The following is a 12,896-nucleotide window of genomic DNA, read 5'->3' as shown; positions in this document are numbered from 1 at the left end:
CCGTCACAACTGTGCTCATTAGTTGAGTGTGTTTGTTTATATTATTGTTTTCTCCCCTAATTCTGCTCCTACTACCACCCACACCCCCTTCAGGTAATCTGAAGTGTTGTGTATATGTTTAGTTAGTTGTTGTTTTTGGGTAGTTTAGCCATCAGAATTTATCCGAAGTGTTGTTTTACCATCTTCTTGACACTTGTGTAAATACATTCTGATTAATTTGAATGAGAGAAGTTGTTTGTGCTTATTTTACGCATATTTGTCACAATTACTGGTTGCAATGGCCTGTGTTCGGACTCCCTCCTTTACTATTATTCTGAAGAATAATCTACATTGAGACTGATTTTTGCTGTTTAGTTATCATTTTCCTGATTACATCAGGTGGTGCCCTGTTTTGATTAAGTAATTTTGATAATTCAATTTGATAAATAATCTCCTTTATTAATTATTATTGCCACGGCTTCGCCAAGAGGCACGCCTCCTCCATAGCTATTCAATAGCAATGGAGGAGGCGTGCCTCTGGCGCAGAGAAAACACGAAAAGTAAAAACGTACACACGTGTGCCTTAAGCCCGAATCGAGTGGTATGACTTTTATTAGCGATTGGTGCACACGTTTTTGTGCAACGTGCAAAAACGTGCACTTTAGAAAGTTGTTGGCCCAGAATTTAACTACAGTCCTGTCAATTTTCAGAGCGATGGCACAAATAGTTTGCAATAACATTTCCAAATTTCCAAACTAATGGGGAGATTTTCCCATGTATGTTTATGGCGCAGAATGTCATAGTGTGGATGGGATGAGGTTAAAAAAAAGCCAAAATTCACCTTTTTTCGGAGTCACCTAACTTTCTCATACTTGCACGTAGAAATGTCATTCAAACTTAAAACGGAGGAAAACTTCTCCTCTCTCTCCTAACCTGACACTTTTCAAGATATGATCACTCAAGCGAGGACTGGAAATCACTTTTTTGTCAAATCCAGAGTGGAGCTGTCATTTGCTAGAGTGGGAGAGACAGTAAAAAAATTACCTTAATTTTTATTTGTAACTCGAGGTCACGGCCAAACCGTAAAAAGGAGAGCAATAATTTTTGGTCAGAATGTAGACATAGGTGTTGGGATTCAAAAATTTGGCTTTGACAGGCCGGGTATGCACAACATTTAAACGGGGGGGCTAAAGCGGCGCAAATTCCTGCCTCGGTCTCCATTGACTGTAATGTAATCAAAAGTTTTCTTCAAAAAAATCTCACTTTGTTTTCACACTGCCGTTACTCAGACATTTTAAGGAATATCTGAATAAAATTAAGATTGTCAGAATCTGCCGAGTTCTGTGTCTCTCACGATGTCTTTGTTTTTCTGCTAGGAGCTACGGTTTTCTCACAAATCGGAGTTATTTGAGAACTCACAAAATCTGGGTTTTTCTCACAGCCAAACCGGAAGGTTCTAAGTCGAGGTTCTTGTTGCCGGGGTAACCAGAATTCAGCTGCTGACTCATTCAGCCAAAGATCCTCTATACAGTTATACAGACCATGTCAGAAAAGGCTCTGTGGTGCAATGGTAGCGCGTCTGACTCCAGATCAGAAGGTTATGTGTTCAACTCACATCAGGGTCATAATAAACTTTCATTTTTTTTATTTATCCATCCTCACGAGTTCACCAACCAGACAAACCTGGAATTGTTCAAGTCTGCATAATCACCTGACTTGATGAAAGGAGGAACAAAAGATAATCTTTAAAAGAACCAATTTCATTTGTTTATCAGGAGACACAAGGCAAGTTTATTTGTATACCACATTTCATGTACAATTCAAAGTGATTTAATAACAACATTTAAGATAAAAATATGTGTCAAAGTGATAAAGTAAAATCATCCAGTTTTAAAAAGTCTCTAAATTGTCTGATTCTGCAGATTCACACATATAGGAGTGGTTGTTGTGGCTGAGTGGTTAAGGCGATGGACTCGAAATCCATTGAGGATTCCCCGCGCAGGTTCAAATCCTGCCAACAACGATTAATATTTGAATGGGGAAAAAAGGCTTCTTAAATCTTGGATGTCTTAACCTCAGACAAAATTGTGATTCAAAACTCATGGGGCCTCATGTACAAAGAGTGTACGTGCGCCACTTTCTACGCTTACGGTTGGATGTTCAAAAAGTGATTGAATGTGAAAAGTTGTGGTCCCTAACGCACACATTAATTCTGGCTTACGCACATTTCTGAGGTTTTGTCTTATGGCGACACTCACTGGGGATGCAGTGAAGTCCAACATATAAGGAAAAGTGACTTCAACAACAAGTTCACTACCACACATCAAGGGCACGACAGTCCCCACATCACCAGATAAGTTACACAGGAGTCGAAATGCAACAATTTCACAATTAACCACATGGTCTGAACATAAAACTAAAGGTTGGTGCAAAACAATGTATACTGCAAATCACACTGTCAACCTTGGCTCTGTTAGAGGACACTGCTGATGTAACAGTGAGGATTGAGGGTTTCTTTCAGATCACCTACATGAATAACAAAGTTTATAAGGATACGCTGAATTATGATAAAATTGGTTACCTGGAAGGGCGTGCCTAATATGACCTCTCTGAACAGCTTGGTATAGAGATTTTGAGTTCCATCGTGAATCTGACCTTTCAGCTTAGTTTTGCAGTGATTCACCACATGTTCAAACATCCTAGGTGGGACTTGGCCCCACAATTCCTGTTTTAGGAGGCCAGTTCCTTGTCCATTAGGCCACTAGGACTTCAGCGGTAGCTTGGTCAACTTTCGCATTTCCACATATAAGAGGCCCAAAGCCAGGAAACTTAAAAATCTTCAAGAAAATAAAAACTTAGGAGTAAGAAGATTTGAGTTGTCCTTTGCATCCTTCTACAATCGATCGAGCAGTTTGTCAAGTTTGGGCAGAGTTGGGCACAGTTATTGTTTGGGAAAAATACAGGTCCCATGGATTAAGAGTGTGATGCTCTGAATCCGAACTACCGAGGTCTTGCAAGAGAGCTTTGTCTCTGTATTTTACCCTTTGTTTTTTATTTAATAGCTTGAGATGGACATTGAAAATAATCCAGTTGTTTCTTAACAGTTAGAAATTGTGGTCAGCAGTTTATCCACCTGAACAGGGACTGGAAACCTGGACCCTCAGATTAAAAGTCTGATGCTCTACCAGCTGAGATACTCAGGTTATAGTCTGAATATTTAGTTTCTTCTTTTCTTCATATTTTTACAAATATAAGGCATTCGAACGCCTTTACCACTCGGCCACAAAAACCTGTCAGAGAACCAGAGCATTTAGAGCCTTTTTTATTGTTGGATGATAATTCTCTATCACTGACACATATTTCTATCATTTTTCAAATGTTTTAATGTAAAGCACTTTGAATTGTACACGGAATGTCTATTACAAATAAACTTTCCCTTGCTTTATAAACTTAGTAAATTCATTATGTTTAAAAGTCATCTTTATTTCCTCCTTTCTTCAAGGCAGGTGATCCTTCAGACATGAATAATTCTTGGTCCACATGAAGTTAACAATCTTTCAAATCTGAAACGTTGTAAGATCCCCAGAGTTTAACTGGTAACCAGTTTGGCCAGTATGAGGATCAAACCCATGACCTTGGCGTTATTAGCACCACGCTCTGACCTTCTGAGCTAACCGGCCTTCATGGGACATGGTTCTTTTTCGTATATACTTAGCTATGTGTACGTAGAGATCCAGGCCTTGATTACAAAACCTTGAGTCACATGTGTAGCGCCTGTTAGATAACGCCAGCAGAGCAACTGTGTCACTAACATGATAGTGCTGGTTAGCACCAGAGAAGAAGCCCTTGTTCTTTGTTGGTTTTTAGAGTTGAGGGAAAAAAGCAGAGAAATGTACTGAATGCCTCAGAGCAACCGTATGGTTTTACTCTGTCTTCTGCTGAAATAAAGTCCACGTCTTATGCACCAAGTCGTCCCAGTGAGTGCTGTAACAATTTGGAGGTCCCAACGAGATGATTAATGGACATTGTTTTACGGTGTGACGGCCTGCCCCTCTCCCTCCTTATTGGCCATTCTGCTTCCTGGATGGAAGTTCTGGCAGGTCGTCAGCCCAATTGGCCTCACCTGTGTGTGTGTGTGTGGGAGCCAAGGTATTTAGGGGCTCTCTAGCGTTGCAGTCTTTGGCTTGCTTGATCTGGCTTGCTCTTGCTGTCTCTTGCTGCTCCCAGACTTGGGCTTGGTTCTGGGTTTCCACCTGCCAATGGGGAACTAAGTATTTTTTCCTCCTGCATACAACACTTGCACTCAGCATACTTCTTCACACACTCACAGCATACATGACTGACACTCTACATTTAAACCTACATATACTTTTGGTTTATTTTGATTTAATTTTTACTTTAATAAATTACATTTTTGAATTTGGTGACTCATGTGTGGACTCCCTCTTTGTCACTATCTGGCCCGGTGTGTGACATACGGCGAAAGACTTTTCCAACTCGGGAGAAAAACGCTGCAAAAGTGCAAAGAAGAGCTCCTAATGGAGATATGAACTAAATTATTTGCACGTCCAACGTCCAAGAAAAAGCTTGCTTTTCTTAACTGACTTATCACTTTATTTCTCAGGCTTTTAAAGATAAATGTGTCTGTATTCAGTCTTGATTTTAAAAACCTTTTAAGGGCAGCATCTCTTTCCTTCATTAAAAGCCATATCCCCTCACTGAGCCAAGGTAATTGTTTTCTGCTTTTAGATCTTCGCAGTCCAGTTTTGGTGAATTTAGATAAAATAGTGGTGGTGTGCTCCTTCAAAATGCCACATGCCAACTCAGCGTCCTGGCCAGAAACAAGGTCATTATGAACAGTATTTTTAATTTCCATATCCAATAGCTCCAAGTCCCGTTTAGGAATAAAAGAGGTAAATACTTTATTCCTGTTTTGGTTTCTCCAACAGGTCTTCAAAAGTTTTCTTGAGACAAGAGTGAGGTTATGGTCTGATAACCCCGTAATTAAATTATAAGTTTTGTTAACACGATCCACTTCATTTGTGAAAATCAAGTCCAAGAGAGTTTTAGAGGAGCTAGTTATTCTGGTTGGGGTCTTCAACATTTAAACTGTTTGGCAATCAGTCTTCTCAGAGCATGCTTTATCGAACCAGTTTAAATTAAAATCACCCATTAAAATAGTTTCTCTATTGTTGCAAGCTTTCAATATACCTTTCAATATGTAAAAAAAAAAGCAGAGTTCTTCTCATTTGGTGGCCTATACAGCACAACAACATTGAATGACATCTCAGGGGACAAAAACATTGTGACTCCTACACACTCCAGATCATTTGAGGGAAATTGTTTACATCTGATACTGCTTTTAACATACAAGAGTACCCTACCACCTCTTTTGTGGGTCCTGTCTCTTCTGAATAAATTGTAGTTTGGCATAGTATAGACACCTGCAGGAGTATTCTTGCCCAGCCATATTTCTGAAAGCCCCAAGTAATCAAGATTAGTCATTCAATACTTTTTCCAGTTGTTCTGTTTTAGATGGAAGACTCCTAATATTAATATGTCCACCAAAAACCCCTTTAGGTTTAGCATCCGGGTCCCAGAGAATCTTTGCATGATTTACAGTTTGGAACAGTTTCCTCTGTTGTTGAATATATTTTACCTTGGCGTCAATTGGTTTCTTGGTCCACACAGGCCGAAGATTGGCTTTCGCTTTGGCAGGCAAGTAGATGTGTCCTCCGGGTTGTGGTGTGCTGCTGGTTCCCCGTGCACAGTTGCGCGCAGGACCGCTGCTCCCTCGATGTTCCCCGGCTGGTTGGCTGACAGCTCCCTGTGTGCTGCGCGCTCATCGCCCGGCGCCGTGTAGCTTGGACCTGTGGGTGTCAGCGGTGCATGCTCAGCCTCTGCACCCGGAACTGGAGACTCATGGCTGCATGATTCCCCGCGGCAGACTGGAGACGCAATCCACTCTTCGCACTGCTGCTCCAGTGCTTCCTGGATCTGGGCCAGCAGCCGATCGGACCAGCTTTGCTGCGCTTTAGTTCCGGGTGGCTCAGCTCGTAGGAGCGGTGGCAGCGACATGGGCCTCACCTGCGCCATAGAGCTCGCCTGTTGTTCCAACATGGTCGGGCCAGGATTAAGATGTATATCACCAGCCAGGAGCAGGAGCACCAAGAGTGCCTTGTATGAGCACACCCGTCCCTGTTGCCTTGAAATTGTCCTATAGGTAATGGATGTCTTACTGCTGCTCCACCAAGATGAGAACCATGTGGAGTAAAGCGTGCTGTGTCCATGAGAGCTTGCCAGTTTCACTTATTGGCAGATTGGTCAAAGTACCATCATGTGCTAAAACGTTAGTGTGTGTGTGTGTGTGTGTGTGTGTGTGTGTGTGTGTGTGTGTGTGTGTGTGTGTGTGTGTGTGTGTGTGTGTGTGTGTGTGTGTGTGTGTGTGTGTGTGTATCTTCTTCCGGCTCTCGGCGAAGGCGGACTCTTTTCTGCTCCTCTCCCTTAACTATCTGCCCTGCTACTGCTTTTTGTCCTGTCTCTCCTTTTCACTCCTCCGAAATTCTACAATCATGGAATTGATTAACTGGTCTCTCAGCACAATTGACCACATTTTTGCGATGAGAAGTCGGGGGATAAGGGAGCCCTCTTGCCCCGATGGGACATTTTTTGCTGGATACACAATGGATTCCTGGAAACATTGGAAACCGTTGTGTTTGGCGATCCTGTCTGTCGAGGACATCGAAGATGCCTTCATAATTAACGCATTAACGCTGGGGGAGCAAAGCCGTAAGCTGGATGCGATTCTTGAACAGAATTGCAGGCTAGCGGCGGTCTTTGAGCTCATTGTCAAGATGGAGAAGACCTTGGAGAAGTTGGAAGCTCGGCTTTGCGGGAATTGATCACAAATTTGTCTGTTTGGAGTCGCCATTGATGAACCAGAGACTAAAGGCAGACGGAAAATTACTGAGTCTCTCTGTTCTTTGCAATATAATAGTTTATTCTATAATCTGGCCTTGACAGAGCGGTTTTGGCCGACCGCTCTAGTCACAATCTCCCTGGTGGAATGTAAACAAGGGACTCTGCCCCCACTAATCCTCCCCTCTCCAGAAACATCTGTGGACCTGTTTTCAGAACTGACTGAGCCGTCTGATAACATCAAGGACATTGGCTGAGGAGCAGCTCTGAGCGAAGTTCACGGACCTACCGCTCACACAAACACTTGCTGATAACCACACCTCCCTCAACTCAACACCTTCCTCCAACGCAGTCTCCTGGTTTCGAGCGCCACTAAGCCGCGGCGATCACTTGGATGTACTGTGCCGGGATCCCCCCACCAACCCCCCCTCCCCCACATGCAAGTCTTGTGATGATGTTTGTTGCTTTGTGTGCCGAGGTGTTTTTTGCACCTTGACACTGTATATTATACTCGGTGTGAAGATGTTTTTTTTTCTCCCCTCCCTCTCCTTTTTTGGCACATGTAAATCAAGATAGCAAGTTTTAAAGGATGAAATTCTTTGTTTTTATGTTTTGTTTTCTTAAACTTCTCATGAAGTGTATTTATTTTTTTTTACATGTACAAAAATAAAATAAATCAAATCAAAAAAACCTGGCTCACTTGGTTCTCACTGCCTTATGTATCGCAAAGAAAACCATTCTAATGAACTGGAAACAAAAATCCAATCTATGTATTAATCAATTTAGGAATCTTCTGTTAAATCATATCAGTAATGAGATAATGTCTGCCTTCACTAAACATCATTCGGCAGAACTGCATTCTCTCTGGTCCCCGATTATACGCTTCATTACCTAGTGGGGGCGAGGGGGTGGTAATACGTACATAAATATCTCCGCTGTTTCTCATCATCATTTGCTGCATCGGCAGGACTTAAGCTCTCCAGTCTCCCGGCGGCTCTGGTTGAACGGCCCGACAAGCATTCTCCGATCGCGCTGTTTTCTTTACCGAGATCACAAGAAAAGCAGAGCAGTGATCTCCTCTCCATCCTGTGTTGCTGTCTTGTTTATTTATCTTTACTCCACCAACTCGGAAGTATTGAATCACACAAGCCAACGGCGTGACGCAGCTCAAACAGCAGGTGTATCCGCCCTATAATCTGGTTGGTTTACGAGTAAATCATCTCCCACGTAGGGTGCGCTCTTATGACTGGCTGAAACAAAGGAAGATATCTGATTGGTTGCAGATCCTTCTGTGTTAAAAAAAACGCATTTGTGAATCGAGTCAAGTCAGGGGAGTAGAGTCTCAAAAGTCGCACGCAAATCCAGCGCAGCTCACAGACAAAAAAAAACGTTTGTAAATCAGGTTATATTTGTGTGTGAATCAAAAATACATTTGTGTATCTTGTCCTAAGCACGTGTGAATTTTGGGCTTTTGCATTTGTGGATCGGCGTGTGCATTTGTGAATTTTGTACTGTGCATGTGTGAATTATGAGACTGTTCTAGCTCCATACTTGAAACTGAAAAGGCTTTTGATAATGCAGCCAAGATAATGTAAGTCATCGTCTCTATTACAGAATCATAAAGGAAGACCCAAAAGATACTGCTGTGATGATTGCGAACAAGTCTTCACCACTTCATCAAACCTGAAGATCCATAAGAAAACTCACACTGGTGATAAACCATACTGCTGTGATCAGTGTGGTGCGGCTTTTACCCGACGAGATCATCTAAAGAATCACCAACGTATTCACACTGGAGACAAGTCCTACAGGTGTGATCAGTGTGGAGCGGCTTTTACCGATAAAAGTGCTCTAATTCGTCATCAACGTATTCACACTGGAGACAAGCCTTACAGGTGTGATCAGTGTGGCGTGGCTTTTGCCCAGCAAAGTAACCTAACGACTCACCAACGTATTCACTCTGGAGACAAGCCTTACAGATGCGATCAGTGTGGAGCGGCTTTTGCCCGGCAAGGTCATTTGACGAGTCACCAACGTATTCACACTGGTGATAAACCATACAGCTGTGATCAGTGTGGAGCGGCTTTTGCCCTGCAAGGTCATTTGACGAGACATCAACGTATTCACACTGGAGACAAGCCTTACAGGTGTGATCAGTGTGGAGGGACTTTTGCCGAGCAAGGTCATTTGACGAGACATCGACGTATTCACACGGGAAACAAGCCCTACAGGTGTGATCAGTGTGGAGTGACTTTTGCCCAGCAAGGTACTCTAACGAGACACCAACGTATTCACACTGGAGACAAGCCTTACAGGTGTGATCAGTGTGGGGCGGCTTTTGCCGAGCAAGGTACCCTAACGAGACACCAACGTATTCACACTCGAGACAAGCCTTACAGGTGTGATCAGTGTGGAGCGGCTTTTGCCGAGCAAGGTCATTTGACGAGACATCGACGTATTCACACTGGAGACAAGCCCTACAGGTGTGATCAGTGTGGAGCGACTTTTGCCCGGCAAGATCATTTGTCGAGTCACCAACGTATTCACACTGGAGACAAGCCTTACAGATGTGATCAGTGTGGAGCGGCTTTTGCCCGGCACGATCAATTGACGAAACATCAACGTATTCACACTGGATAAAAATTGTACATTTGTGATCAGTGCTGATATCATTTATTTTGAGAGTTCAGTTAACATGCATCAAGAAAAGAGAAAAGATATCAGAAATATTTGTTGGGCCACAGTCCCATATGAACTATGGATTGTGTAATTATATGAACAGTTAAGGGCCTCAGGCTGAGGCCCCTGAACTCTGCATTCCTCAACGTGAACGCCTTTGGACCGACCTGGAGCTGAAGGAGGCCCAGCTGCTGTGCCCATGTGTTCCCCTCATCCACACTGCTCCTCATCTGGACCAGGAGAGAGAGAGAGCCACTCCTTATCAGGATCCCCTGCTGAGCGTAACTACTCTTTGTTTCATCAAGAAACACTGACCAGCCGGATCAAACCACTTTCTCTTCATTTACAAAGATTCATGTAAGAGGCTGTTCCTGTGTCTGGGCAGAGAAACTTAGTAACACATTTTAAAAGTTAGTTTTACGTTGTGAGCCGGACTGGTGATCCCGTCACAACTGTGCTCATTAGTTGAGTGTGTTTGTTTATCTTATTGTTTTCTCCCCTCATTCTGCTCCTACCAACCCCCCCCCCCCCCTCCCCACACACACACACACACACACACACACACACACACACACACACACACACACACACACACACACACACACACACACACACACACACACACACACACACACACACACACACACAGATAGTCTGAAGTTTTGTGTTCATGTTTAGTTAGTTGTTGTTTTTGGGTAGTTTAGTCATCAGAATTTATCCAAAACGTTGTTTTGCCATCTTCTTGACACTTGTGTAAATAAATTCTGATTAATTCGAATGAGAGAAGTTGTTTGTGCTTATTTTACACATATTTGTCACAACTGCTGTTGCAAATGCCTGTGCTCGGACTCCTCCCTTCACTATTATTCTGCAGAATAATCTACCTTGAGACTGAATTTTGCTGTTAAGTTATCATTTTCCTGATAACATCAGCTGTTTTGATTGTCATTTTGATTCAATTTGATAATCTACTTTATTAATGATTGTCCTTCAACAATCATTAATGACTCTTTAACTGAACCAGCACCTCCCCTGTGGCACAACATCAATCATATTAGAAATAAATGTATGGCTTCATATTAGTTGTCCTGTTGTGGTAGAATAAAAAATCATCCACCACAGAGATGTCATGGGTGTGAAAAAAAAACATTGAGAAAAAACAATTTTTCCCTTTTTTTATAGCAGGCAGTTAATGTTTCTTTTTTCCTGTAAAGTTGGACATTTTAAAGTGTAGGTGAATGACTTTCTTTTTGACAGTTGTGGAACTGCAATGAGAGCCAATGCAAGCAAGAGATGGTCGGCCTTCCTGTCCTGAAGAGGACTGGAGTGGTTTTCCAAGTCCAAATAATAACACTGTAAAGTTTCAATTTTCCACCAAGATTCAAATGGGACGTTTCACGTGCTAACTTGATAACCGCTACACTACAGAAACTGACATGCTTTGACCTGCAAAGTCGGCGGGCATAACAAAAAAATCCTGTAAAAGAATTCTGCTACAAGTCTTGACAGCAAGATGGATACTGCAGGTTTTCTCCTGCATGCTCTGAGAGGCTCATGCTGAGGGACATATTTTAACTCTTGCTTCCCTCTGAATTACAGAAACTGACATTCTTTGAAATCAGTGTGCAAAATTAAAAATTCCATGTGATGAGGCATTGTGACAGCACCGTGGTCGACCTGAATGTCAGCTTCCTGAACCCCTGCAGGGACGACGCCTTGCAGGTGGCTTCAGCCTCATACCCCTGCTTGAGACACATTGCCACACAATTTCCCGCTTCCTGCACCCCTGCTGAGACGGCACCATCGAAGTGGCTTCGGCTTCCTGCCCCTGCAGAGACGAGGACTTGATCCACAGGGATGCCATATGATGGACTTCCTGACTTACTATGGGGTAGTTCCAAACTGAACGATCACATCTGACTGTAAATAGCTTTTAATTGCTCCTTGTCTTTCACCTTTGGGTTGTTAATTCTTGCCGTCTGTGCTTTGAAGTTTTTGTATAAAAGCCCTGTTGTCAAACCTCTCTGGGTCGGCATACCAACTTCAGACACGATCTGTGCTGGTCCTGCCCACCGCCGGCTTACTGAAATAAAACTCTCAACCCCACAGCGGATTCCTGAACTGGATTTTATATTATTCTTCAACAATTTGGTGCTGTGACCCGGATGACAATAGACCTTCGATGGAAACTCCTCTTTCCAGTCCAACGACACACCAGTGACTTTTATCCAAATTACTCAGAGGTAAAAGGGGTCCATTTACAAAATCCCAAATTATTGTTGCTGGGCTGTTGTCGAAAGTCTGTGAACTGGAGTACCAGAGAAGGGTTGACGTCATCCCAAAATTTTAGGTAAGTCCGCTGTGTGGTTGTGAGCAGAGGTTATTGAGAACGTTATTGTAGAGATGTTTAGGAACGCTTGCAATTTCATAACACTTGACTTTGATTGTGTTGTGATGATGCTTTGCTTCTCCTGCCTTCGAATTTGACTCGCTCTTCTAAAAAAGGTTTAATATCTCGGGTAACATTAAAGAGAGAATGGCCAGAGTGCCATGGTTGGTCTGAGTACCAAGAGAATAGTCCAGTGGGACTTATAGCATATGCAGAACTTGAGGTCCATAAAAAGTGTTTGGAACACAGAGAATTTTGTGGGAAATAGGAATATATGTGGAGGAAATTTTTTTTTATCCACCTTATTCCTACGCCCCATGAGGCTTTGCGCGAATTGTGGGTGCTACTTCCGGTGCTGCCGGAACCGGCGTTTGTTTACATGCTGAGTGAACGCGTTAACCCTCTTTCTCCGAGCGTTGGGGATATAAAACATGTGGAAACACCACCTGTCACAGCTCAAACGGGACAATATCATCTTACCTCTGCCTCCTGCTGTTGAGGGATGGGAGGACGACCTGAAGAAGTGAAGAAATGCTTAGAAGATGAGAAGTATCTCATTCTTCCCAATGGGCAAAGTGGATACTCCTCCAGGTGGGTAAATATTGTTACTTATCAGTACTCGAGATGAGGGGGGATGAGATCCCTCCTGAAATAAAAACGGTCCAAATCATCCCCCTTTCCATCCCTTATGTCGTTTCATCAATGAATGTGGTTTTACTGCTATTTCAACATTTAGAGTCATCACCAGAAAAATAACATTTGACAATTTTCACCTGTATCAAGTAAATTTCCACCTGAAATAAGTAGAAAAATCTGCCAGTGGGACAAGATTTATCTTCTCATTACAAGCAATAACATCTTGTTCCACTGGCAGATTTTTTTTACTTATTTCAAGTGAAAATCTACTTGAAACGGGTGAAAATTGTTGTTT

At 42.7% G+C, this 12,896-nt stretch overlaps 1 protein-coding gene and 3 non-coding genes across 4 annotated transcripts; 3 read left to right on the top strand and 1 right to left on the bottom strand.

The window, feature by feature from the left end:
- Positions 1–1,532: 1,532 nt before the first annotated feature.
- On the top strand, positions 1,533–1,604 carry trnaw-cca (transfer RNA tryptophan (anticodon CCA)). The gene has a single exon. It is a non-coding gene; the product is annotated as a tRNA-Trp (tRNA).
- Positions 1,605–1,920: 316 nt separating this feature from the next.
- trnas-cga (transfer RNA serine (anticodon CGA)) lies at positions 1,921–2,002 on the top strand. The gene has a single exon. It is a non-coding gene; the product is annotated as a tRNA-Ser (tRNA).
- Positions 2,003–3,585: 1,583 nt separating this feature from the next.
- On the bottom strand, positions 3,586–3,659 carry trnai-aau (transfer RNA isoleucine (anticodon AAU)). The gene has a single exon. It is a non-coding gene; the product is annotated as a tRNA-Ile (tRNA).
- Positions 3,660–6,117: 2,458 nt separating this feature from the next.
- LOC133460940 (zinc finger protein 678-like) lies at positions 6,118–9,631 on the top strand. Its single transcript, XM_061741654.1, has 2 exons — positions 6,118–6,159; positions 8,512–9,631. Exons 1-2 carry the CDS (start codon positions 6,118–6,120, stop codon positions 9,535–9,537), a joined length of 1,068 nt encoding a protein of 355 aa, XP_061597638.1. The 3' UTR covers positions 9,538–9,631.
- Positions 9,632–12,896: the final 3,265 nt, after the last annotated feature.

This window comes from Cololabis saira, chromosome 15 (assembly GCF_033807715.1).
Source record: "Cololabis saira isolate AMF1-May2022 chromosome 15, fColSai1.1, whole genome shotgun sequence".
NCBI lineage: Eukaryota > Metazoa > Chordata > Actinopteri > Beloniformes > Belonidae > Cololabis > Cololabis saira.
Note: the sequence above shows the minus strand (reverse complement) of the source record. Positions and strands in the feature narration are given on the sequence as shown.

What these genes read in the sequence shown, in the direction of transcription:
- LOC133460940 (XM_061741654.1), top strand. Translation starts at nt 6,118, where the DNA reads ATGTATATCACCAGCCAGGAGCAGGAGCACCAAGAGTGCCTT. An exon ending in AGGAGCACCAAGAGTGCCTT is followed by an intron (nt 6,160 to 8,511) that starts GTATGAGCACAC and finishes TCTCTATTACAG; the next exon opens with AATCATAAAGGAAGACCCAA.